The 27,960-nt window shown below is 46.7% G+C and overlaps 1 protein-coding gene across 1 annotated transcript in view; it reads right to left on the bottom strand.

Moving 5' to 3' along the window:
- ROBO3 (roundabout guidance receptor 3) overlaps window positions 1–27,060 on the bottom strand; it is a 90,220-nt gene extending 63,160 nt beyond the window's left edge. Inside the window, exons 1-6 of the mRNA XM_032229557.1 lie at window positions 26,909–27,060; window positions 25,324–25,444; window positions 24,351–24,489; window positions 18,578–18,705; window positions 15,671–15,682; window positions 1,115–1,239 (exon numbers count right to left, since the gene is read on the bottom strand). Of these exons, the coding sequence (XP_032085448.1) occupies window positions 1,115–1,239; window positions 15,671–15,682; window positions 18,578–18,705; window positions 24,351–24,489; window positions 25,324–25,444; window positions 26,909–27,001 (618 nt within the window). The 5' untranslated portion in view covers window positions 27,002–27,060. The remainder of the gene's footprint in view (window positions 1–1,114; window positions 1,240–15,670; window positions 15,683–18,577; window positions 18,706–24,350; window positions 24,490–25,323; window positions 25,445–26,908) is intronic.
- Between the last annotated feature and the right edge of the window lie 900 nt (window positions 27,061–27,960).

Here is a 27,960-nt window from a genome sequence, read left to right on the forward strand (position 1 = left end):
TAACACTTTAACATCCTCTCTTTCTCTCTACGGCACTCCATCTCTGTTGGCAGCATGAGAATTGGGGAGAATATGAAATTAAGCCAAGAACTGACTCTAGTACTTTCCCCACTGTACTGTGTCTTATATCCTTGGCCATGGAAGTTCATTGGGTAACTTTAGGCTAGTTGTTATTGATCAATCCAATTTTCGCAAGAGAGGAATTGTGAACGGAGAGAATTGATGCTAACTTGAGCCACGGGGAGAAAAGTGAGGAATAAATCTAATAAGACCTACAACCAGGAGGATCTGGATGGCTAAGTGGTGGCCACGGTTTTAGTCATCCCAGCCGCCATAAAAGCAACGGCTAGAATGTTATTCCCAACTTCTGGCTTTTGTTTTTTCATCCCGTTGGACTCAGGATCAGCAGCCCCACAGATAAGGTTAGATGATTACATGAACCTTTATTGCACCCCATGTAATCATAGGGGGATTAAAACTGAAACACCACAGGAATCAATTGTCTCCAGAGGCCCATTTTCATAAACCCCTCCTGGAATTCCAACTTGATCACAGGTATTAGAAGGGACATTTAACCTTCAGATAGTTTGCACTACCCTGGAAGCAGAGTTAGTTAACCGGGTGATTTAATTTACACCCCTCCCCAAACCCTACCCCACCCCAGTTGGGCCAATCAACTGCATTGTGAAGCTTACACAACGCTGTGCCCGCCCCCCACCCCTTCATGATCCTGTGGAATAGGATGTGAGAATAGGGCATTGATGGGTTCCGGATCCTGTTGCAAGCGATACGGTGCAATGGAGCTAGGCATCCACCACATGAATGCATGCAGCATACGCGCAGCATGCCCGTGTACTTACCGCCCGCGGTGGTGGAGCATGGCGCAGGCGCCGTATGCTCCGTGTGCGTAAGCCCCCCCCATTGGCTCAAATACAGGTAAAGAGGGCGTCCGGGCGCTCTGGAGAGCACCACACCGGAACGGTGCCTGGTGCTCCCAGTAGGCACCGGTACGCCTGTGCCAGGGCGTACCAGCCATATCCCACCACTGGAATAGGGTCAAACCACAAGCTACATACACACACCCCCCCCCACGCCTACGTACCCATTTACTTACCTGACTCCCTTCCTTCTGCCAGAACACAGCTGGTGGTGGGTTTCCTTTGGTCTCGCACTGGAAGGTCACAGTGCGGCCTTGGGTCACAATCTGGTCCCGTGGACGGGTCACTAACTGAGGTGGGACTATAGACAAAAAAAAAAGAGGCATGAAAAAGATTGTAAAATGGTCCAGTTAGACCAGCAGCATTTTAGCAATGTTTGCATTTAAAAGTTGACCAGGTTAAAAAAAAAAAAGGAGTGATGGGTTGTGGCAGGGGGGGGGGGGATAAAGGAGAGAGGGAGCCTTTTTTTTTATTTAGGAACATTGAAAGCTCCCTTATATCAAATCCAACTCCTGGGTCATCGCTGACCTACATGGATTTCCTCAATGTAGTCAACTTCCACCAGAAGTTCTCTAGATGTTCAGGAAGGGCAACTCCAGAATTCTTCCAGAGCTCTAGTCCCAATCCAGTCCAACCCAGGCTATCGTCTTTTCCAGTTCTATCAGGAAATGCTGAGAATTGAGCCTGGGCTTGTGTGACACCTTCCCTCCCCCTTGGCTTTCCCTCCTTTCCCATGGGAACTGAGTATGCTGTGTCCTGGCTAATCCCTCTCTCCATTTTGCCCATTCCTGATGATCCTAAAGGAGAAGGATCAATGCCTTGGCATTTCCCAAAGTACTGGGAGCAGCTTCACAGTTTGGGCATCTCAGAGAAGAGCAGCTAAAGGCATTTGCAAGGGAAGAAAAGGGGGGTGATTCAAAGCATTGGGAGGTGCCAAAGACGGTTTAAAAAGGGGGGGGAGACACCAAACAAAGGCAAATAGTGTTTTTTTTTAGAGAGCCCTGAGGTTTTCCTTTTACAAAAACCACCCCATACACGCATGCAAAGAATATCAATTTGCAATGGAAGAAGGCATTTAAGAAGTCTGAGGGAGGCCACGAAAGGAACAAGTCAGCTAAATCAACCACCCAACCATGAATAATGTCTCGGATGTAAATTCCTCTCTTTCTGAGCACTTCTGGCTTTTTGAAAAACCTTCCCCCATCTCAGCTCTCAATGCAAGACAAATGACAGTCAGGTTTTACAAATGCTAATCACTTGCCTTATCACCTCTCCTCCTCCCTTCCCTCTATTCTACCAAGAAAAAGAAGAAGGAGATAGAATGTTCCTAGCCCCTCTTGCAGAACTGTACAGCATTTACAGAGCATTAGGTGCTATTAAAACAACAACAACAACAACAACAACAACAACAACAACACTTTCAGGTGTGCCATTGTTGGAGTTCTGCAAGCCTCTCCTTAATGAAGTTATAGATTGCTAGGTTAGCCACATGCTAATCAGGAGAGATGTATGAGCCTAAGAGAAAGGATGTGCTTGCTTGCTTCCCTCCTTGTCCACAGCCATCTTTCCCTCCGATAACTTCCACAGAAAGAAAAGAAGGGGGTGGGTGGGAAACCCTACTGATTGTTAATAGTTATTGATTGACAGGAGAAGTGTTTGGTTGGGAGGTACAATGGAATACATGCAGATAGAATTTAAATGGGAAGCTAATGCTGAAGGTTAATGCTGAATGCTTGCTCCTGGGGAGGAAAGCTATGGCAGATCTAGACAGCATACTAAAAAGCAGAGACATCATCACCCTGCCAAGAAAAGTGCCTCTAGTCAAGGCTCTGGTTTTCCCAGTTGCAATGGATGGCTCTGAAAGTTGGACCGTAGGGAAGGCTGAGCGCCAAAGAATTGAGGCTTTTGAACCAGTGGTGGGTTCTTACCAGTTCAGACTGGTTCAGGCAAACCGGTAGTAGTTTGGTGGCCTGGGTTGCTGAAACCAGCAGAGACTCAGGCTTGCCACACCCCAGAACCGGTTCTCCGGGTAGCGATGTAGGCACTGCCATATTGTTTTTTGGTTCTGCGCATGCACAGAACAATTTTAATTGCATTGAGCATGCATGCTCGCAAAGCGCACATGAGCGAACTGGCAGTAGTGCCTGCTGGAACCCACATCTGCTTGGAACTCTGGTGCGGGAGAAGACTCCTGCGAGTCCCTTGGACTGCAAGGCGATCCAATCGCTCAGTCCTAGAGGACATCAACCCTGCCTGTTCTTTAGAAGGCCAGATCCTGAAGATGGAACTCAAATACTTTGGCCACCTAATGAGAAGGAAGGACTCACTGGAGAAGAGCCTAATGCTGGGAAAGATGGAGGGCAAAAGAAGAAGGGGACGGCAGAGAATGAGGTGGCTGGATGGAGTCACCGAAGCAGTTGGCGTGAGCTTAAATGGACTCCGGGGGTTGGTAGAGGACAGGAAGGCCTGGAGGAACATTGTCCATGGGGTCGCAATGGGTCGGACACAACTTCACAGCTAACAACAACAAAGTGCTGAGGGACTAGATGGCTTTCAGCTCTTACACTGGTTCCCTTAAACTTTGTGTTGGGGTTGACATTAGGCAAGGAAATTACTATATTTCAGAAATAATGATGTAATTGGCAGTAGGGATTAAAAGGCTACCCAATCAAAGGAACAAGTATCTGAAGAAACCCAGATGTCAACTCATCCTACGGTGCAATAATCTAGTGCAATTCTCTTTTGGAACATGTGTTGCCAATGTAGCCAGGTGGTTAGCAGAGATTTGGCCCCTGGGGTGACACTGTCCTGTTTTAAGCATCCTGTCCATCCTGCCTATTACTTATTTTGTCATTGTTACAGCCAAAGTAGAATTGGTTTTATGTCCTCGTTCCCTGGTAGCTCCCATCGACATCCCCAATGGAAAGAAATTATGGGAATTCCAATCCAGCATAGACAGAGGAAAACCCTTGGCTTATTGTATATTAGAGAATATCAAGGGAAAATCTTATTTTTCTCTCCAGTCTCTAGTTTAAGCGAAGAGCTGCAGTCAGAAACAGTTTGTTCCATCATCATGAACTAAATTTGATCTGATTTTAATTCAAATGGAATTAATTAAATACAATCCTGTTCAAACACACGTTAACTGAGTCATGTTCGATGCTAATGTGGAGAGCTTAGAGCTCTCTGAGCTTGCGTGTTTTCTTGTAGACGTTCCATTAACCAGCTAGGTAACATGATCAGATTATCATCCTGCAAATCATTATGTGTGACCTAGTTGGGCAATGACATATCTGCAAGCAAACAACGTAGCTCAGAGAGCACCAAAGACTCCACAGTTCAACACTGAGCTACGGATATTCTCTTCTATTGATGTTAATACCACACTATAACCTAATCTGATGAGAGTTGTTTGGAGTTAAACCAGTGGTGGGTTTCAATTGTTTTTAGAACCTCTTCTGTAGGTGTGGCCTGCTTTGTGGGAGTGGCTTGCCAGCCATGTGACCAAGTGGGAGTGGCTTGCTGGCTATGTGACCAGGTGGGAGTGGCTTGCCAGCCATGTGATCTGGTAGGAGTGGCTTGCCAGCCATGTGACTGGGTGGGAGTGGCCAACTTGTAAAATGTGGTAAAACTCACTTAACAATGCTCTTGCTTAGCAACCAAAATATTGTCTCAGAAACTCTGGCATTTGAAGCACGCAAGTCTTAAAGCTGTCAAGTTACAAGACCCTCGCACCCCTAACCCTTTAGAAAAAACCCCAGGGGTGTTCAAATTTGACAGCTTTAAGACTTGTGGACTTCAGCTCCCAGAATTCTTCCTCCAGTCGTGTTGGCTCAGGAACTCTGGCATTGAAATGTGCAAGTCTTAAAGCTGTCAAGTTACAAGACCCTCGCACCCCTAACCCTTTAGAAAAAAAAACCCAGGGGTTTTCAAACTTGACAGCTTTAAGACTTGTGGACTTCAACTCCCAGAATTCCTCCTCTCGATCTTCATCTTGATGATGTCTGTACGTGTGGGGGGAGGGAGCTGGAACTGGTTCTCAACGGCACTGTAGATTTGTGGAACCTCTTCTATAGAAGAGCTTAGAACTGGCAGAAACCCACCCCTGAGTTAAACCCTTCAATCATATGTAAAGTGGAAATAGGGACCTTTATTTTTATCCTCTCTTGTTTGCAGGCAAAAATAATTCTACTTTTCCAGTCCCACAGACATACACAATGTGTGTTTGAGAGAGGGGGCGAGGCACAAGGAGTGAAGGAGAGAGAGATAGTCCCTCAACACTGATCCTGATGGAATGACTGCAGATGGTTCCCCCATTTCATTTTCTGGAAATAAAAAAAAAAAAAAAACCACAGGGGAAGTTATAACTTCTCAGTTTCCTTTGAGGTGACTAGGACACCATCACTTTTGTCCCAGTGGACAAAAAGGGACATTGTCCCCAGGATGGCAATTCACTGGATCAGCCATGTTGTTTAAACATGGCCAAAAAAACGTCCTTCCCAATGTATTTAATAATAGCTTCTGTCAGATTTAGAGTGAAGATCCAAGAGCAACTTTCTTGTGCTAGCATCATGCTCATGCGTTGCGGGTGTCCATTTGACTCTGGGGCACAATTGTAAACCCCTGCTCTAGATGTAACAAAACAAGAAGAAAAATGGTAGGGAATATTCAAAGATCATTCTCCAAAAACTATTCGGGTTCAGTGGTAACGAAACTCACAACACACCTGTTGAATACTAGCGCGGGAAATACAAGCGCGCGAACAAGGACTCTTCCTGATTGGCCCCCGGGCAGAGCCGGCTCAATCCTCGCCCTGATTGGTCGAGCTACAAAGGACTCTTCCTGATTGGTTCCCGGGCAGAGCCGGTCCATTCCTCGCCCTGATTGGTCGAGCTACTCGACGCCCCATTGGTCCCTCACTCAAACCTGGGGGTATAAATGTAGGGCGCGAAATACGCCTCGTTGAATCGTTTCCACTATGAGCTGAATAAAAGTCACTTTCCTCATACTTCTTGTCGCGTCCTTTCCCTTCGCCCCAAGATGTAAAACTGGCGACGAAGGTGGGATCCCGATTCCCGCGACCACGAAGAAGAACAGCCAGCTGCCACCGCGTCTGAACCAGCCAGAACGCTATCGTCAGACCGAGAACTCCGGCAGCGAACGCGAATTTTTCTTCGTCCTTCCTCTCCCCTCTCCGGCCCCACACCACGATGGCGTCATCGCTTCCTCCTTTCGCGCCATTCGGCGGAGCCACCGGAGAATCATGGGACGGATTCATGGAGCGGTTCGAGTGTTACCTGATCGCTTCGAAAAACCAGGCTCAGACCGATGAGGAGAAATGCAGCTTCTTCCTGTCCTGCTGTGAGCCGTCCATGTTCGCCTCTGCGAGAGCCCTGGCCGCCCCGAGGCCAGCATACAAACTTGGGTGGGCCGAGCTGATGTCCAGGCTGAGGAACCACTACGCTCCCTCACCCTCTTTATTTGCACGCCGTTTCGCTTTCCGCCGCCGAGTACAAAGGGCTAATGAATCCATTAGCCAATTTCTGGAGGCCTTGCGCACTGTGGCCGCCCAGTGCGATTTTGCAGACCTGGAGGAAAACCTTGCGGAGCAATTTGTGTGCGGGGTCCGCGACGCACACTTACGCGGCCGATTGCTCCGGAATCACAAGATTACCCTGATGCAAGCCGTGGAAATAGCGCGAGCCGCCGAACTCTCCGAGCAATCCACGGCCGACATGGAACGCCTCCAGCTAAACCCCCCCGCACAAACCGTCGCGGGGCCGCTCGCCCAGACGAACCTCGTCGACGACCTCTCCCCTGCCGAAAACGAGGAGGAGGAGGAGGAAATCGTCGGCCAGATGAGGCTGCAGCCCAAACGGAGGCCACCCCAGCAACCACCGGCACCCGTTCAGCCGGCCTCAAACGCACCTTGCCGCGGATGCGGCGGCCGCCACAGCCGCACAGCCTGCCCGTACCGTTCTGCCGTCTGCCGCCGTTGCCAAGGAGAAGGACACCTCGCCAGAGTATGCCGGGCTCCCCTGCCAGCCCCGTCGTTTATGCAGCCCAGCGACCAGCGCCCGGCACCACCACGCCGCCAACAGCCACGTCCCGCGAGGCGCACTGAGGACTGCCACTCAACCTACCAGCCCCCCAGCGCCGACTGCGTGGTCTACCAGGCATCCCCCGTTCCCGCCGGCCACCGGAAAATAAGCACCGCCGTCCGTCTCGAAGGTCAGCTTTGCCAAATGGAGGTGGACTCCGGTTCATCCCGTTCTCTCCTATCTTGGGCTTTGTTCTCCCGCCTTTGCCCCGGGGTCCCCCAGAGAAAGCTGCGCCCCGCCAGGGTCTCCCTCCTAGATTACCAGGGAAATGGGATTCCCACAGCTGGGTTATACCACATCCGGGTGGAATATGGAAATTTTAAAGGGAAACTCCCAGTTTTAGTCGTAAGGAACAACCTGCCCGCTCTCCTGGGGTTAGAATGGTTCTCCGCTTTGGGCCTCACCATAGAAGGGGTACACAGGGTAGTTTCCCTCCCCGTAGATAGCGTCCTAGACGAGTTCTCAGATGTGTTCGACGGGAAATTGGGTTGTTACAAGGGTACCCCCATTTCTCTCTGCCTCGATCCTCAGGTCGCCCCGGTTAGGCTAAAGGCACGCAGGGTCCCTTTCGCATTGAGAGCAAAGGTAGATGCAGAACTCGATAAGTTAATAGAACAAGGGGTACTCGAGCCCGTAGATCACGCCCGCTGGGAAACCCCCATAGTCCTCCCGGTCAAACCCGACGGATCGGTGAGAATATGTGCCGACTACAAGTCGACCATCAATTTGGCCCTACAGGCAAACCCGTATCCGGTTCCCGTAGTACAGCACCTACTCCACTCCTTAGGACAGGGCCGCATTTTCGCTAAGCTAGACATGGCACAGGCCTACCAGCAGCTTCCCGTAGACGACGATGCGGCTACAGCCCAGACTATCGTCACCCACCGCGGAGCTTTCCGTTGCCGCCGTCTGCAATTCGGCGTCTCGGTCGCCCCTGGGATTTTCCAGAGCCTCATGGAGCGGTTGCTCCACGGGCTCCCAGGCGTCGTTCCCTACTTCGACGACGTCCTGGTCGCAGCCCCCAGCCACTCGGAGCTCCTGAAAACACTGCGGGAGGTCCTCACACGTTTCAGGGAGGCGGGACTGAAATTAAAGCGCAGCAAATGCGAAATTGCAGTTCCCAAAGTTGAATTCCTGGGGTTCCTCATTGATGCCCAAGGCATCCACCCCACTCCTTCCAAAGTTGCCGCCATCAAAAATGCACCCGCACCCACCTCTAGGGCGGAGTTACAAGCATTCCTGGGGCTCTTAAATTTCTACGCCCCTTTTATCCCCCACAAGGCGTCACTAGCTGAGCCGCTACACCGTCTACTTGACCGGTCAGCAGCCTGGAAATGGGGTAGCCGTGAAGCGCACGCGTTCGCGGCTATAAAGGATATTTTAACTTCATCGGCAGTCCTAATCCAGTACAGCGATAGGATGCCTCTAATTCTGACTTGCGATGCCTCCCCCTATGGCGTAGGGGCGGTGCTGAGCCACGTCCTCCCAAACGGCTCAGAAGCCCCCATAGCCTTCTATTCCCGGACACTCTCCTCCACGGAGCGGAACTACAGCCAAATCGATAAAGAAGCCCTGGCTGCAGTATCCGGCATTAAGCGGTTCCATGACTACCTTTATGGTAGAAAGTTCACCCTAGTCACGGATCACAAGCCCCTCCTGGGGCTACTGGCGGGTGACAAGCCGACTCCCCCCATCTTGTCCCCCCGCATGACACGCTGGACAGAGTTCCTAACGGCGTACTCGTATACGCTGTTATACCGTCCGGGCAAACAGCTAGGACACGCAGACGCCCTGAGCCGCTGCCCCCTGCCAGAGACGGACACAGCCCACGTGCCCGCGCTCTCTGTTCTGTCCATTGCCGAATCCGACCTCCCCGTTTCTGCCACGGACGTGGCAGCCTGCACAAAGGCTGACCCCGTCCTATCTCAGGTCGCTTCATGGGTTTTGAGGGGGTGGCCCACGGAAAAGGTAGCGGAACACTTCCGCCCATTCAAAGTGCGACAGGCCGAACTCGCCCTTCACGGGGGTTGCCTTGTCTGGGGGGATAGGGTAGTGATCCCTACAGCCCTACGAGCACGAATCCTGCCCGCACTCCACAAAAACCACCCAGGCATAGCACGAATGAAAGCCTTAGCCCGTAGCTACGTATGGTGGCCCTTGTTAGACACAGAAATCGCAGACTACGTAGGCCGATGCAGGATCTGCCAAAACTCTAGGCCGAATTCCCCCATAGCCGCCCCTCGAGAGTGGGAGATCCCTAGAGGCCCATGGTCCCGTTTACACATCGACTTTGCCGGCCCCTTCCACGGCCGGAACTTCATGATAGTGGTCGATGCTTACTCCAAGTGGGTGGAGCTAGTAATCATGACCTCCACCACAGCAGAGAGTACAGTAAGGGCCCTCCGTAAGATGTTCGCTACCCACGGGTTACCGGATGTGATAGTCTCCGATAACGGGCCCCAGTTTACCTCCACCACGTTCCAAGAATTCCTGGCCGAACAGGGGATCAGACACGCGGCCACAGCCCCCTATCACCCAGCTAGCAACGGCCGGGCGGAGCGCGCAGTTCGCTCAGCAAAAGAAGCCTTGGGCCGCATGGACCAGGGCGACTGGCAAGAAAGAGTAGCGGCCTATCTCTTGAGCCAGCACTCCATACCCTGCCCAACGACCAACAAAAGTCCCGCGGAGCTCTTGATGGGTAGGAGATTGCGAACCCCCCTAGACAGGCTCCATCCACTTTACGCAGGAGATCCGCCAAGCAACCTGGGGGCCCTTCCGTCCCACGCGTTTAAGTTAGGGAATCCTGTATGGGCCCGTTCCTTTTCCGGGGATCCACGGTGGGTTCCCGCAACCATCACAGCTCTGACCGGCCCCTGTTCCTTCAGGGTCGGCCTGGCCGACGGGACACAATGGAGGCGACACGTGGACCAGTTAAGGCGTCGCCTTCCTGCGGAAAGAGACGGCCCCAGCTTCCCAGAAATCTGCTCTCAACAGGAGCCACCCCCATTGACTCCTTTCCCCACGGACCGTTTCCACCCGGCGAACAGGGGTCAAGCCGTCGCGAACCTTCCGGGCAGGCGCACCCCAGCTGGTTACTCCTTTCCGCGGAGCCCTTCTCGAGACTCTGAACCTACACCCCAACCGGACTGCACGGGGCCCCTACCAGACACCCCGTTGGCCACAGAGACGCCACCCCAGGCGGACGGACATCGGGCACGGGACCCGGAGCCAGTGCCCTCTCGCGGGGCCGCGCCGTCGGCTCAAGCCCCCACCACGGACACGCCTCCGCCAGCGGTTCCCCCCCCGTCGACGACCGCCGGGGAACCACGGAGATCGGGACGAGAACGCCACCGTCCCGCCTACCTACAAGACTATGTTTGCCCCTCCTAAAGGAACTCTATGACTGGGGGGGGAGGGGTGTTGAATACTAGCGCGGGAAATACAAGCGCGCGAACAAGGACTCTTCCTGATTGGCCCCCGGGCAGAGCCGGCTCAATCCTCGCCCTGATTGGTCGAGCTACAAAGGACTCTTCCTGATTGGTTCCCGGGCAGAGCCGGTCCATTCCTCGCCCTGATTGGTCGAGCTACTCGACGCCCCATTGGTCCCTCACTCAAACCTGGGGGTATAAATGTAGGGCGCGAAATACGCCTCGTTGAATCGTTTCCACTATGAGCTGAATAAAAGTCACTTTCCTCATACTTCTTGTCGCGTCCTTTCCCTTCGCCCCAAGATGTAAAAACACCAATCAAAATTTTCTTTTACTATCACCCACTCTTTAAAAAACAACAACATTAAAATGCAATACTCCTCCCTAATTGCCATTTGTTTTGACATCTTATACCACAAAACCGAGGCAGGAAAAAGTAGAGTTGGAAGATGCCCATTTAAGATTTTATGAGGGCCCGGAGGCACTCAGGTGTTTGGGATATTTCCTGTCTTGATATTATCATCCCAAAATCTGGATGCATGGAGGGATCATGGCAGGTAACCCAATCGTCCCTCAACCATCAAAAGCCTGGGGTCATATACCCTCTGATGCAACAGTCTGCAGCTTTATAACTTGAGCCTCTGGGTTATATTTCGCTCCTGGGAGCTCTTGTCTTGAGGATCATAAATCTTGGAGGACAGGCTGGGTGGCAACAGAAAGAATGCAACATTTCATTGAAGGTCAGCCTTTGTCCCCACAACCAATGTTGAAGCAATCAGTGGGCAAGGATGTATTTGTGGAACTCGATGGACCCTTTCTATTGGTAGCTCAAGAGGCCTTCTGTTGGCACAGCAGAAATCAGCAGTCCCCAGGATGTTGGTTGCACCCATGGGTCTATGACTGGTCAAGGGCCATTTGCTCCAACATGTGCCTGGATGGAAGCTAAGGGACCTTTGACCTTTCAGAGCAAGAACTGGCTGGAGCCACCTGCTTTATAATCAAATAAAAATGCAAATGAGAGGGAAGCAGGGGCAGCTTTTGTTAATTTGTCTCTTTGGTTAATAATTGCTGGGAAAGCCCCTTCCCAAATTATAAATGCAGCCAGACACATCCCCCCCCCCAGTTACTTCAAAGACCAGTCAAAGCTGGATGATGGAAAGGATCTGGTGATCCCAGGAAATTCATCGCTGCCCCCCTAGCACTGCTCTGCCTTGTCTTTTTTCTTGTTTTAAATACTTCCTTGCTTCAAAGGGGAAAGATAAAACAAAGGCAAGATTGACCTGGTATGCCTGAGGAAACGTTCCTGTAGCCCACAAATCCAGCATGGAGTTAAGAGATGATGGCAAAACAAGACAACCCCCCCCCCCCTGCTCTCTCCATCCCCAAGGCAGGAAATTGACCTGCCTTGCTGGATACACAGCGAAGGATAGAGGTGGGGGGAGAGGGGTAGTGCTCTTCCAGGATTTCTTCTTCACCTTTGGGCTTCTTATCTGCACAGCTACAAGGGGCTCCTGCGCTTTGTTGCAGGATGATTTATTAGCGCCGAACAATAGGTACCTGAAGAGGAGGCTTGCCAACCGGCCTCCAAAGCCATCAGAAGCAACAGAGGAGCCTGTTTTTAACTTAGCCTGTTAGGGATCTGCAAACCCGAGATAGAAAGGAGGCTGGCAGGCAGGACGTTCTTAAGCCCAAGTGCAACCGTTTCATTTCCAAGCAAAAGCATCTTTTTCCATGCGCAAATTCACCGAAGAGATTTTTTTTTTCACCGGCTCACAGGAACCTTCTCCGGCTAAGTGCATGGATTCTGAGGGAAATCGAATCGTGCAATAAAAGCAACCATTTTTACAAGGCTGTCAGAAAGCAAGTTCCTGCCTTGAGGGATTTACAATCTAATATTCAACCCAGAAGAAACAGGGAGGAGAAAAGAGGGGAAGGAAGGAATGTGTTATTCGGTCTGTGTACTATAGGAACAGCCTTGTTCTCTTGACCTCCTCATTGATATTTTCTGCCTCCTCCAAAGCCTCAAAACATGAAATGAAAGGCTGATCCATAATTCAGGATGGAATATCCATCTGTGGAAACTCACCCGGGCTATATTAAAAAGTCACTGAAATGGATTGGTTAACTTCTTTTTCTTTTAACTATGTGCACTGCTGGGGGAACCTTTGGTTGAAATCCAATCTATGAACTTTCTAAATAAATATGCTTCATGAAAATACCTTGGAGGGAAGAACTGAGTAAGAGAGGCAGTGCTGTTCAGTTCCAGACATAAATGGATAGCTGCAATGTATAACTGGAAGATTTCACGAGGAGACAGCTAAATTTGCAAACTGTATTGAATTCCCTGTATGCATATTAATCTTTTAAGCTGCTTGCGGAACATGCTAAGCCATAGGCTGTTGAATGAACGGATGCATATTACTTTATAAGCCCTGTCAATCATGTGTTGATCTTTAGCCAAAGTCATTGGCGTATGTTGAAATAGCAACCACTATTCCAAAAACTATGACTTGTTCCTCATGATAAATGCTATCTTCTCTTCATCCCAAATGCTGGTTGATCTTGGCTTGCCGACATGTTAGGTCTACTTAAAGAAACTATCATGGGAGAATATATGTTTGCTTATGGATATGAATCTCCTTTTCTAATTTATTTATAAGAGCTTGCAATGCAAAAACAAACCCCAAACCCCACTAGGCTAGATCAGTGTTTTTTAAATTTTGCAACTTTACGTTGCGTGCATTGGGAGTTGAAGTCCACAAATCTCAAAGCATGATGGCTGGGGAATTCTAGGAGCTGAAGTCCACACATCTTAGAGCATGCTGGGAAATTCTGAGTGCTCAAGTCTATGCATCTTAAATCAAGCTGCGTTGGGAATTGTGGGAATTGTAGTTCACACAAGACTGGACTACTGTAACACACTCTACATGGGGCAGCCCTTGAAGAGCATTCGGAGACTTCAGCTTGTCCAGAATGCAGCCGCGCGAGCGATTGTGGGTGCACCTCAGTACACCCACGTTACACCTATCCTCCGCGAGCTGCACTGGCTGCCTGTTGGGCTACGGACGCACTTCAAGGTGCTAGTCGTTACTTTTAAAGCCCTACATGGTATTGGACCTGGGTACTTGAGAGACTGCCTCCTGCCAATTACCTCCCTATGACCAATTAGATCCCACAGATTGGGCCTCCTCCGAATACCATCCGCTAGCCAGTGTCGACTGTCGACCCCTCTGGGGAGGGCCTTCTCTATGGCTGCTCCGGCCCTCTGGAACGATCTCCCCGTGGAGATTCGGACCCTCACCACCCTTCAGGCTTTCCGCAAAGCTACCAAGACCTGGCTGTTCCGGCAGGCCTGGGGCTGATGAGTTCCCAGTCCCACTCGAATGGTTGCGTCTGTTGTGTTGCTTTTTAAATTGTTTTTTTTTTTTGTATTTGTTTTTGTCTTTGTCCGTTGTTGTATTCCCCTTTCCCCTATCTTGTTTGTTAGCCGCCCTGAGTCCCCCGGGAATAGGGCGGCATACAAGTGTAATAAACATAAACATAAACATAAACAGATCTTAGAGTTGCCAAGTTGGAAAAACTCCAGAAGAGAAAGTTTGGCTCGTACGTTAAGACCTGTCCTCCATAGGTTGAATGGTTGAAACATGAATGTTAGCACTGCAGGAAATTGAGAGAAGGATATGTGCTTCTCGGAGTTAGTAGGCAAAGTGTAATAAAGGAGAACCTTGTTATGAATCTTGTTACATTGAAGAACAAAAATATGAACTGGAAACTCCCCTTGGTGCTTTTTCTCACCCGGACATACCCTAATAAACTGCACCTTGTTGTCCTAATCACTTTCTAGTTTTCTTTTAACAACTACAATAAAACAACCAAACTTAGAATGGTTTGTCCAGTTTTTTCCCCAGAGTTTTCTAAGTCTTTATTTGAGTTTTACCTGACCTTTCAGCTAAAAGTGAGATGATGGGAGGTAGCAGTCACCTTCCTTCAATCTTTGCCTATTCAAACCTAACCCAACACATCCCTGTTAATGCCAACATGATTTAGCAGGTGATGTGGTCGACATCATAGGCAACCTTGGTGAACACCTATTTCAAATCAGTCCTGATTTGCTGGCTATGGGAATACCTAAGAAGATATGCTAATATCCAGGGAAGATTGAGTAGTATTAATGCTAGTGTTTGATCAGCGTGTGATAATTTAGCAAGGTAGTTATTGCTTGCTTTGGAAGCAAATTTGTTTTGTGAATTCCCTACTTTCTCTCTGAAGAGAAACCTCTGGCTCCACTCTTTTCCTTTTTCGGAAGCTAGGATTTTAACTATCATAAATACTTGTATATTGCTGGGTACCAACAGTACCTAGCATCCTTTTGTTCCATCATCCATAAGAAGGAAACCATTCCATGTTCTTTATTTTTAAACCCTCAAACCACAAACTTTAAGAAGCAGAATGATGAAAATACGACCCAGGTAAGATTAGGGCTGAACTGTTGCATCCTAAGGAAATAGGAGCCGAGGTGGCGCAGTGGTTAGGGTGCAGTACTGCAGGCCACTTCAGCTGACTGTGATCTGCAGTTCAGCGGTTCAAATCTCACCAGCTCAAGGTCGACTCAGCCTTCCATCCTTTCGAGGTGGGTGAAATGAGGACCCGGACTGTGGGGGCAAGTTGCTGACTCAATTTGCTAAAAAAAATTGTAAACCGCTTAGAGAGGGCTGAAAGCCCTATGAAGCGGTATATAAGTCTAATAAATAAAATAAATAAATAAATAAATTAAGAAACTGTGATTGCAATAGGCACTCGCCTACTTGAATATCTCCATAAAATCATGGGACTATTCAGTGAGTGGGACATATAATTGATTGTGTGATCAGAGTATGATATTATATGCCATTACCTGGATGACACCATAAAATGAGACTATGCCTCTTACATGTTTAGAACACAGACTTTTTTTAAAAAAAAATATGCCCTAGGTTGTACCCACAATATTATACTTTCTAATTTGCTTCAAAGATTATGACTCATTCAGTTCATTGTCACAGCAGGAAAAATGATTTAGAGTCCACCCCGTCTTCTGTAAAAATCAATCCATTCCCATTGTGACTTGAGAGAAAAGACAAAAAGCATGCAAAAAAAACCCTGATTCATGTACCCTAACCCACACCAGCATGCAGCAATGATATGTGATGAAATGAATACTTACAGAATGGGCCAACTGGACCAAAGAGAACATATGAGAAAAACAAAAATGAAAAAAAGTATGAGATGCGTTTGATTAAATAAGGCTGACATGAATGCTTAGAGAATTGGAGGATAAAGGTATTAGAGGCCAAACATCCACTCATCTAGCTGCCAGATCAATGTAAAACCCTGATCCAATTCACCTACTAAGCCCTTTAGAACTTGGGTCATCTCTATCTCCGTAATAACTTGCTTCCGGATGGAATCTTTTCATCCAATACCACCTCACTGAGAAAGGTAGGATAGGAATCCCCCCCTTCCCCGGAGATTAAAGGGACAGGGAACCACAAGCTGGCCTTCCCCTTCTTTGTGGAATACTTTGGCCACCAAAATCAAGATGGCACCCACTTGGTTTAAGAATGGGAAAAACAATCCCTTTCTGCATGGCCTCTGGACTTGAGTAGTTATGGTGGAATCTGGTGTGGAGATGGAGGAGGGAGAGGAAGTTTCCCAAGGAGCTAAAAAGCAGATCAGCCTCGAGTCCTTGGTTTGGATCCTCCTTAAACCTTCACAGCATTGATCTGATCATTATGCAAAGAGTGCTTTAGTCTGGCAAGATTCCTGTCTATGAGCAAGCAGCAATGAAGATACCACTCTGAGTAATTCATCCCCTCGTTCTTGGTTCCTTGCGCTGGGCATTAATCTTACCAGACCAAAACACACTCTGCATAGTAACTATCAGATCAATCCTGTGATTTAAGTTTAGGGAGGACTTCAGAGTGATCAGCCTTGAGCTCCCTGGGAAAGAGCCCCTCCCATCACCATCTCAGCATCAGATTCCACCTCAGTCCATAGCAGAGCAAACTACATATGCATTTTTTTTAAAAAAAATTATGCACTGCATGTTTTGATAATTGCAAGCTAAGCATACAAATTGTTGCCATGAATAAGAAAGTACAGATGTGCTCAGAGCATTTTAAGGTCAAGGTATCCCTTCTTCTTAGAGATCCACCGACCCGGAGACCAATAATACTACGATGCCTACCTGTTTAAGGTGAGTTTTAGAGGTTGGGCACTTGGGATTCTTTCTAAGAAAAAAGAGCTGACTCTTTAGTTTCAGTTTCAACCTTTAGCATCTGGCCAGAAATTTTATTGTGCAGAAACTCCAAAGGTTTAATTTGTTTTTTAAATAAAATGTTGGCTTGTTTCTATTAAATAACTACTGTTCTGCAAACAGTGTGGCTGAAAGCAATTGTCCAAGTAACTTCTAATTTCTTTAAACAAGATATAGAGGCTCTTTTTACGACTGAGCTACACTTTATGGATATGTTTTCCCAGCTGCTATTTTCCAGGTGATGTTTTGGAGGGGAAAAGCCAAAGGTGGGTTCCTACCAGTTCGCACCTGGTTTCTGTCAAAAACATAAATCATAGTCATGTGATCATTGGACATCATAGATGGCCATAAATATGGTTGCTGAGTACCCAAATCTTGCACCCATCAGGCCTTCAGATTTGGGTCATAAGTAGCTTTTTCAGGGTCAGTCATAACTTTGAATGGTTGCTAAGCAACCAGCCATAAATTAAGGATTATCCGCATATAATTTATATTGAAGGGAAGAGGGAAAAGTGAGGGGGAGCTGCACAAGAAACATATGCAACCTGTTCCTTGATCCCCTTCTGGAATGAATTGTCATGAATTGGGTGCTTTCTGGATGTTTGGATTACAACATCCATTTGTCCTGAGCCAAGTTTGGAAGCTCTAGTCCCAGATAGCTGGAGTGTGTGTGAATACTCATCCCTGCTTTACTAACTTTCTGTCCCAATCATCCCTTGGTATCTGCCTTGATTGATCAGTAAGTAAAATCTTTATTACGGTCAAAACCAGCAATACACATTAGTTTTTACACTATATTAAAAAATACTAACATTAAGATATAATTTAAAAGTATTGACATTAAAAGTGGATAATAACATAATGGTCCAGAGATTGTTAGAGGTATGTCCAGATAATTGGTACAAGATGGTACTATACTTCTGTGGCCAATTTTTTTTCTTATGGACATTGCAGCAGCACAGAACTTTGCCACTGCATACGTGGTAACCGGGTTAGTGTCCTGGAGGAGAAAGCCTAGATAGAAATGGTCTGCCCTCCCTGGCAATCTCTCTAATAAGGGGAGAATATGTGCAGACCTACAAGCTCTGTATAGCTTGCAGTGTAATAGAACATGAGAATTATCTTCCACTTCTCCTTTACCACCTATACAAACCCGTTCTGCTATAGGTGTTCTCTTATACCTGCCCTGGAGGAGTGCTGAAGGAAGAATGTTAAATCTGGCTCTGAAGAAAGCTATTCTTTGTTTTGGGAAGATCAGGTTATTTAGAGCCGAGGTGGTGCAGTGGTTAAATGCAGCACTGCAGGCTACTGCAGCTGACTGCAGTTCTGCAGTTCAGCTGTTCAAATCTCACCAGCTCAGGGTTGACTCAGCCTTTCATCCTTCTGAGGTGGGTAGAATGAGGACCCGGATTGTTGTTGGGGGCAATATGCTGACTCTGTAAACTGCTTAGAGACGACTGAAAGCCCTATGAAGCGGTATATATAAGTCTAACTGCTATTGCTATTGCTATTTAGATATCTTGCCGATTCCTACACACCCTGTTTGATTCTGTCCCTACTGTGGAGAGGCAACCTATTTAGTTCTTCTTGGAACTCCATGTCCTTCATTCTATTGATTACTACTTGCTTTGCTTGATCAAAGCCTAGGGACATTAAGAATAATGGGGAGAGCCCATAAGAGCCCAGCTTGTAATTTTTTTTTTGATTGATCAGAATTGCTGTCCTCCGAGCAAACAAAGCTGTTTTAGCTACAGTTACCCCATGTTGGACTTCTTTGATTGTAGCTCTTCGGAAGCTAGGCTCATACATACTCACCATGTACACTGAGAGATCCTGAAGCCTCAGATTTTCCCACGCTGTTCTCAGCCACGCAAGTATAGGTCCCTTCATCCTCTGCATTCACTCGGCTGATGTGCAAGCTATTGTCATTCTGGATTTCCGATCTTGGTTTTGAAGGGGAAACAAAAAAAGGATGTCAATGGCTGTGTTAAGCCACGGTTAATTTCTGGAAGAAGCCACCGTGAGCGTGAACCTGTATTTAGAAATCTTAACAGCTCGGTGACTTTCTTTCGTATGAAAATTGAATAAATGACAATAAAGATTATACTTATAATTCAAGGTGGGCTGGGCTTAGATCTTTTGTAGATGCGCAGGGACTCATGACTTATGACACATTTGACCCCTCCTTGGATTACTGGTCTAGTCACCTTCTACAATAACTAGACAATACCTACATGTGCAAATGACTGGAAACCCTGTTGAGACTTTTTGCTGAAAACAGAAAAAATGTATTTGTGATTTATGTATTTGATGATTAGAAAGGGTAGATTATGCTATGATGTAACCCTAGAGAGGATAACATCCAAATGCATTTATAATTGCTATAAATCAATCTGAAGCCATTTCTTTATTTTTTGTCTTTCTTTTTTCTACTTCTCTTTCCTTTATGCTTTTCTTACCACTTTTCTTTGAGTTTGCTTCATTTTTTTCCCCTTCACATGTTTTTATTCTGTAGTTTTTTCAGTTAAAAATAGTTTTTTTTAAAAGGGATAGATTGGCTTAACAGCAAGTTAGCCCTCAAACCACTCTTAAATTTCGGGCTTCAGCATGTAGTAGTTAGTAGTAGGGCTTGTAGCAGAGGCAATGCTATATGGTACATTTTTCTACATATATAGATAATCCCAGAGCAGCTATCATTACGATAAACAGCCTACTATCAAATTTATTTCTCAGCGTAATGTAACAAACGTTTCATTTTCATTACACTCACATTCTAAACCCATTACAAAAGTGACAGCATCAGTCAATATAACACATTATCATTTAGGAGGTTGAATCTCTGAATGTCTTCCCCACCACCACCACAGAAAAACCACAAAGTCTCCTGAGCATCTGAGATGAGGCCTCCAGAACTCCAGATTTAAAAATGAAAAAACGCTCTTTCGGTCTGCCTGGTTATTCTTCTTTTTTTTTTCCCCAGGAGCAAAATATTTTCTTAGCAGTAGAACAAACCTTGATGATTGGGATTGTTTACCCTGAGGAAACTGCTTGCAGAAAAGACAACTAAATCTTCCCAGATTGACAGAAGCAGAGAGCTAAACTATTTGATGTTTGGAGAACAAGACTTTGTTATTTTAGATAATGAACGTCTCTCATCTTTTTGTACATGACAAATCTTTCTCTGGCACCATCCATGCCAGTGTTGGTGAGTCTTTTCAGCACCGAGTGCTGAAACAGGAGTGCCCTGGCGCAGCACCAGAAATTGGAAGAGCAGCTCCCTGGTGCGCATATGTGCACTGGGAAGCTGAGCTTCTGGTTTCCGGTGTGCACATGCACGCCAGTCACCTCGTCTTCTGGTTTCCAGCATGCAAAGACCAGCTGGCCAGCGCACATGTGCATGCTGGAAACTGGAAGCTCAGCTTCCCAATGTGCACATGCGCACCAGGGAGCTCTTTGTTCAGTTTCCGGCATTCCTGCACGCATGAGGACCAGCTGGCCAGCACATATGTGTGTGCTGGAAACTGGAAGAGCAATGGGTGATGGCTGTGGCATGCCCGGAGGGATGGCTCTGCATGCCATTTCCTGCACACGCGCCAGAGGTTTGCCATCACAGATCTATACAATAATGGTTTGCATTCGCAATAACTGCAGTTCTCAAGTTTTATTATAGTTCTAAGAATGATTATCATTGACTGGACTGGTTCCTCAAGATCTCAGCCCAATTCATTCCTAAAACTCAAATTATTATTGAAGATCATTTGAAGTAAATACCAGAATCATTGAATCGTGGGCCTTATTAATGTAAAACCTAAGGCTATACAGTTTCTTCCAAGCTATAGTTCTGAAGGTCAGTTCTGGAAGACTAGCTCCATGCCAGGTCTGGTCGTACAAAGGATGACCTCTTCTACTGAGCAACTGGATAGCAATAGCAATAGCACTTAGACTTACATACCACTTCACAGTGCTTTACTGCCATCTCTTAGCAGTTTACAGAGTCAGCTTCTTGCCCCCAACAATCTGGCTCCTCATTTTACTGACCTTGGAAGGATGGAAGGCTGAGTCAATCTTGAGCCTGGTGAGATTAGAACTGCCAAATTGCAGTCAGCTAGCAGTTCAGCAGACACTAGCCTCAGTGTTGAGTTCCTACCGGTTCGGACCGATTCGGCTGAACTGGTAGTGGTTTGGTGGCCTGGGTCGCTAAAACTGGCAGCGACCCAGGCCTGCCACATGCCCGAACCATAGCCATAGGCGCAGCGATCTTGTTTTTCGCTTCTGTGCATGTGCAGAACAATTTTTATTGCACTGTGATGCGCACATGCGCGCATGCATTAGCAATAGCAGTTAGACTTATATACCGCTTCATAGGGCTTTCAGCCCTCTCTAAGCGGTTTACAGAGTCAGCATATTGCCCCCAACAACAATCCGGGTCCTCATTTTACCCACCTCGGAAGGATGGAAGGCTGAGTCAACCCTGAGCTGGTGAGATTTGAACAGCCGAACTGCCGAACTAGCAGTCAGCTGAAGTAGCCTGCAGTGCTGCACTCTAACCACTGTGCCACCTCGGCACAGCATGTCCACAAGCGAATTGACGGTAGTGCCTGCCAGAACCCACCTCTGAGTAGCCTGCATTACTCAACTCTAACCATTGCACCACCAACATGCTTCTTCTACTGGAAGAAGGATGTTCTACTAGAGGTGCTTCTTCGTGCACATGTGAGCTACATATTCCACTGCTACAAGGAATAATGAAAAAAAAAAGAAACCTAGAGAGCAAATTTCTGCACAATTCATTCTTCTTAACTATCATCTTCCTTTGAATTCTTGTCCGCATGAAAAATCATGTTATCTCTATATTGTGTTATCTTGTTTCATCACGTTCAGTGACTTTGTGTGTTCCCATATATGGAACCTCTTCTTCCTTCTCATCGTTAAACTCATTCTCCATTCCCAGTCTTCAAAAATGTGTTCCTTCTTCTTATTAGTGCATTCAGAAGTGGGGGAAAATGTATGCCTTTAACTGTACAGCAACTAGTGCAATTGCCTGTAATGATATTTACTGTCAGCTCTGTTGTGCCTCATGCCTGATTATCCAGGGGATTAAGCTCTTTGTCACCCTGGAATCAAGACAAGGATATCTGAACAATGGTCCCATTTCAACACTAACACTTTGACAGTAATCGACTGACCTTTTCAGACTCTGCCGCATGGCAAAAGAAGGCTTCCTTCGCATCCGCAAAGGGTTGTCAGCCATTATTGCTACTGCTTGTCGTTTCTTGCACTTGTCATTTTAACATGCAGAGGAGCTGATGGCTCTCCCTTTTACAACTGGGGAAACGAAGGACGCCAAAGCTATTTGAGAAGCGCTAAGGGAGGGGAAAAAAGCCATCTACCGCAACCCTTACAAGTTCTCCCACATTTTTTTTCCCTATCCATTCCTATTCGGTTTGATGAATTTGCTTCTGATTTTTTTTAAAAAAAGAATTGAATAATTTTAGTTGCCAGGAGTTCGTTTCTGACCAGCTCAAGGTTAACTCAAACTTCTGTCCTTCCAAGGTTGGTAAATGAGGACACATATTGTTGGGGGCATTAGGCTGACTTTGTAAATCACTTAGAGAGGACTGTAAAGCACTATGAAGCTGTATATAAGCCTGTTATTGCTGTTGCTATTGAAGACGTTCCTCAAGTTTGCTTAGCTCCATGGTGCTCATAGATATTCATGAGGATCCGCTTGTTCATTGTATAATCTTCTCTCCTGCAATCCACAGCCTCCCTGACTTCTCCAATGAAACCCCCAGGAGCCTTGTTAAGGAATTCTTCCTATAACTTCTTGAGTTTGGGAAGTGTAGACTTTCAAGGTAGTTCAGCTGAAAGCATAAACCTTGAACATGAATGCTACCTTGTGGTGCAGTGGTTAGAATGCAGTACTGCAGTGTCATGACCTGACAAATGCGCGCCTGACAAATGAGTGCTGACAAAACCGCCGCGACAATATGGCGATGTTGAAAGCGCGCCCACTAAAGCGCAACGACAAAACCGCACCCACAAATGCGTGATTAGGGTTTTTAGGTTAAGATTAGGGTTAGGGTTAGGGTTAGGGCTAGGGCTAGGGTTAGGGTTAGGGTTAGGGCTAGGGTTAGGGTTAGGGTTAGGGTTAGGGCTAGGGCTAGGGTTAGGGTTAGTTCTAGGGTTAGGGTTAGGGTTAGGGTGAGGGTTAGGGTTGTTAAAGTTGTTATCATTGTTTTCACGTTGTTTTCAATGGCGCGCTTTTGTCAGTGCGCATTTGTTGACGCGCTTTAGTGGGCACGCTTTCAACATTGCCGTTTTGTCGTGGTGGTTTTGTCGGCGTGCATTTGTCGGGCGCACGTTTGTCAGTGAACCCTGCAGTGTGAGCATGATGGGGTTCAAGATTGACTTCAGCCTTTCATCCTTCCAAGATCAGTAAAAGGAAGATTCAGATTGTTGGGGGCAATATGCCAACAAACTGCCTAGAAAGTGCTGTAAAGCACTATAAGGCAGTATAGAGAAGTGCTATTGCTACTGCTATAGTAATTGCTATTTTTACTCTCAGGTTACTATATAACAGAATCTTGCAAAGCTGAGCGCATTTCTCCCTTCCTTTAATGTTACTTTTCAGGAAATAAGATGGGTTCCTTTTGGAGATCTTTCTCACAGCCCTTTTACTCAGTGGTGAAATTCAAATTTTCTTATACTATCGGTTCTGTGGGTGTGGCTTGGTGGGCGTGGCAGGGGAAGGATGCTACAAAATCCCTAATTCCCCCGTAGGGGAAGGATGTTACAAAATCTCCATTTCCATCCCATTCTGGGGCCAGCTAGAGGTGATATTTGACAGTTCTCCGAACTACTCAATATTTCTGCTACCGGTTCTCTGGAACCTGTCAGAACCTGCCGAGTTTCACCTCTGCTTTTACTTCTCTGGGCTGAGATACCTTTACATGACAGTCATCTAGTTCGCAGTTCTTTCTCCTGTTTCCCATAGTCATTCCCACATCCATCCAAGGAGGCTTTGAGTGACAGAAACATTTGAGTGATAACACAGCAAAACAAGACCCATCCCCTACTCAGTTCTGTTCAAAAAGCCATTGATAGAAAACGGAAATCAGAAAAGCATAAACAGTGGTATGGTACGATAGAAAAACAGCAAGCTCTTTTGCGGGGGAGGGAAATGACAAGACAGATTTTAGCACAAAAAGAGAAAAAAACAACATTTGCACACCACTCAAAAGAGACAATCGAAAAGCTAAAAAGGAAGCAAAAAGACCCAAACACACTCTTGCCAGTAATCAACACCCACATAAGAAGAGATGGACATCAGAATTAATACCAGGCCAACAATCCAGCAGGAAATAATACCCCAATCAAGGAATTACCAAGAAGAAAACAACACTCCTGTTAATACTAACAGGACAAGCCATTGTATATAAGCCCCACTCCCTTCTAGCCCCGAAGATACTACCCTCGGGTAATGAAATGTCTGCAAGAAAACCACAAGCTCAGAGAGAGCAAGGACTCCACAGTTCAGTCTACAGGAAGAACCCCAATGGAGGGTGAACTTGGAGTTGTCGCTTACCTCCCTCGAGGAAGTTCTCCTTCCTCTTTTCGCCACCGGGATGTGGGAACTGGATCTCCTTGCACCTCACAGTGGAAATTCACAGTGTCTTCGGCCAGAACCACCTGGTTGATGGGCCTCTTGATGAAAGTGGGCCGTTCTGTCAGGATCGTAAAGTGTTTCAAAAGCAAAGGACAAGGACAGGATATAGAGACACATATTCTTTTGGAACTAGGGTCGAGATCTCATTGGCCTTCTCTGCTATAATTAAAGGAGATGTGCTTGAGACTAGGGGAAAGAAAGAGAGATGACTAAAACATGTTTTCAGTCCTGGGAAAAGGGATTTGAGTAGGAGACAGTGAATCACTAATGGGTCTGGGGCTACCTCAACCTAATTCCCTAACCCTCATGCAAGCAATGCACAGGAGTATGTGAATCACCCAAGACTGGATTCAAATCGTTAATGCAATGGGATGAGTGGAGTCAATTCAGTTCAAACCATCTCTTTGACGCCCTGAAGCAAATTGATTTTGGTCATTCGTTCCATTTGGGGGGGAGGGGAGAGAGAAAATGGACTTGGACTTGGACAAATGGGCATCCAATCAATCTCAAAGGACCCAATTCAACAGATCAACCGGATTTGCTGATTTGATCAAGAAGGTGAGTTGAGTGAGTCTCAACAGTCCCAGCACTCAACTCAGTTATCTTTTAAATCTGACTCCACTAGATAGATTTTTTTTAAAAAGGGGGGAATCCCGAAAAATAATAATTGAAAAATGATTGAAAACCCAATTTGGTGACAACCCTGCCGATTAATCCTATACACCTAAAGAGAATTATTTATTCTCTTCCATTTTCCTCATTTCCATTCCTACGACTTTTAAAGCTTTTTTTTTAAATATAGTTTCCCCACATTCTCATCTAGTTGGACCCAAGGAAAGTCACTTTGTTCCTCTTCTCCAGTAGAGTTCACCAGAACCCTGCTTCTACGTACCAAACACCACCAGTTCAGCAGGTTCGCTATCCCGTTCGCCTACCATATTGGTGGCCACACAGATGTACATTCCAGCATCACTCTTTCTTGTGTTGGACATCATCAGCTTCCCACCTCGAATCTAAGAAGAAGAAGGTCAAGAAAAGGCTCTAAGGTCTCCATCCACAGACCTTTTCTAGGCCTATATTTTAATGGGAAAATGGCACTCTGGCCTTGCTTCCATGTCATGAGTGACCTAGTCAACCCTTCTACTAGTGATTGGACTCATCTTTTGCGGCCATGATCACATAATCTTGGGCAATTTATTTATATATTCTGGGTGACCTACAGAGATGGGGGGGGGAAACCCCATAACACGAAACGCCCAAGTTTAAAACAGTAAACTCCACCCCCAAAAGAAAACATTCCTGATCCAAATGCTAGGGAGACAGCCAGGTCTTTGAAGTGCTGCAGAAGCCCAACAGCATTGAGGTCATCTGGATTTCCTGAGGAATGCTCTTCTATAGGGCAGGCATTGCCACCAAGAAGCCACAACTCTCGTACCCAACAAGATAGCATTGTTTGAAGGAAAGGACCAGAGCATGCTAATTGGGAAAAAGGTAGTCATTCTGTGGCCTGCCTGTTGTGTCAAAGCAGGGTGAGAAATAGTGACTTCCTTTCCACGTTTATTATTTTTTCACCCAAAGGAAAGCCATGATGGCAAACTTGGATTAATACCTCCAGGGACAAATTGAGGCTTCGCCTTCTCCATACCTGTCCCTTTATTCTTCGTTTACTATTCCCTTCCACGTGAGGAAAAGAGAATGAAAGATAACATAGCAAGAGCCTAGAAAAATATTGTTTTCATGGCACCTGTTCAGTGGTGGGTTTCAAATTTTTTTGGAACCTACTCTGTGGGTGTGGTCTCCTTTGTGGGAGTGGCTTGCCAGCCATGTGACCTAGTGGGAGTGGCTTGCCAGCCATGTGTTCTCTCTCTCTCTCTCTTTCTCTCTCTTTCCTTCCTTTTGTCTCTCTGTCCCTTTTTTCTTTTTTTTCTTTCATCTCTCTCTCACTCTTTTTCTTTTTCTTTTCTTTCTTTATTTATTTCTTCCTTTCTTTCTCTTTCTCTCTCTCTCTCTCTCTCTGTGTCAGTCAGTCTTTGTGTGTGTGTGTGTGCGTGTGTGTGTGTGTCAGTGGTGGGTTTCAAAATTTTTTGGAACCTCTTCTGTAGGTGTGGCCTGCTTTCCGGGTCCACTGGTGGAACCTCTTCTAACCGGTTCGGTAGATTTGACGAACCGGTTCTACCGAACAGGTGCAAACTGGTAGGAACCCACCTCTGCACCTCTTGCTTCATCTCGTATGTGGATGACAGAAGACTATTGATCCTCTAGTGATCAGTTTACATGCTACTTTGATGGGAATTTAGTTGATTGAGAAGAATGATAGCTCAGGAATGGTGACTTTGACCAGAAGATGAACAAGTCAACTTAGCCTATTGACCGGACATTATTTATCCTTGCCTAGAAGTTCCAGCCCAAGTCATTTTCTGAGTTTTTCAATCCCAATTTGCAATGTGTGCACAAAAAGCAGAGATGCTCGATCTCACCGTGATGCGCTCCTCCTTATCACTGATGCGGATGCTGTTCTTCTTCCAGGATATGGTGGGCTCCGGGTGGCCTCTTGGTGGGATGCACTCCATCACTGCTGGCTCCCCAGCTGCTACCACCACATCACTGGGAGCCTGCCGGAAGTCATCTCTTAAGACTGTAAGAAAAAGGAAGACTGTGAATGCCCTTCAGAAGAATCTGTGGAGATTTTCAGTCATCCAGGTCATGGTTGTCCCAAAGATGCTTTTTCAAAAGGACTTTTATTTGGGTTTTCTTTCTGTTGAAGATATTTCACTTCTCATCCAAGAAGCATTCTCTACCATTCAGTCAGAACTGAAGATGCTTCCTGGATGAGAAGCAAAATGTCTTCAAGAGAAAAAAAACACAGAATGTCCAGTTGCCTTTTGAAAAAGCACCTTTAGATCCACTGGTGAGTTTCAAAAATTTTTGGAACCTTTTCTGTAGGTGTGGCCTGCTTTGTGGGAGTGGCTTGCTGGCCCTGTGACTGAATGGGAGTGGCTTGCCAGCCATGTGACAAGGTGGGCATGGCCAACTTGTAAAATGTGGTGAAACTCACTTAACAACGCTCTTGCTTAGCAACCAAAATGTTGGCTTAGAAACTCTGGCATTGAAGTGTGCAAGTCTTAAAGCTGTCAAGTTATAAGACCCTTGCACCCCTAACCCTTTAGGGAAAAAAACCCAGGGGTGTTCAAACTTGACAGCTTTAAGACCTGTGGACTTCAACTCCCAGAATTCCTCCTCCCACTCTTCATCTTGATGATGTGCAGACGGGCGGAGGGAGGCAGCTGGAACCAGTTCTAAACGCCACTGTAGATTTGTGGAACCTCTTCTAAAGAAGAGGTTAGAACAGGCAGGAATCCACCCTTGTTTAGATCCCTTCAGAAGGGATAAGGCTAGCAGCAGAGAGACTGTGAGCCCAGGAAACACAGGAAGATAATCCTGCTTTGTGTCCTTCAAGAATAATGTCTCAAATAAGACAGCGGGAAGCTTCCTTTAAAAAGTACTGCATGGGGGGGGGGGGAACGTTTAT

This window comes from Thamnophis elegans, chromosome 13 (genome assembly GCF_009769535.1).
Source record: "Thamnophis elegans isolate rThaEle1 chromosome 13, rThaEle1.pri, whole genome shotgun sequence".
Taxonomy (NCBI): domain Eukaryota; kingdom Metazoa; phylum Chordata; class Lepidosauria; order Squamata; family Colubridae; genus Thamnophis; species Thamnophis elegans.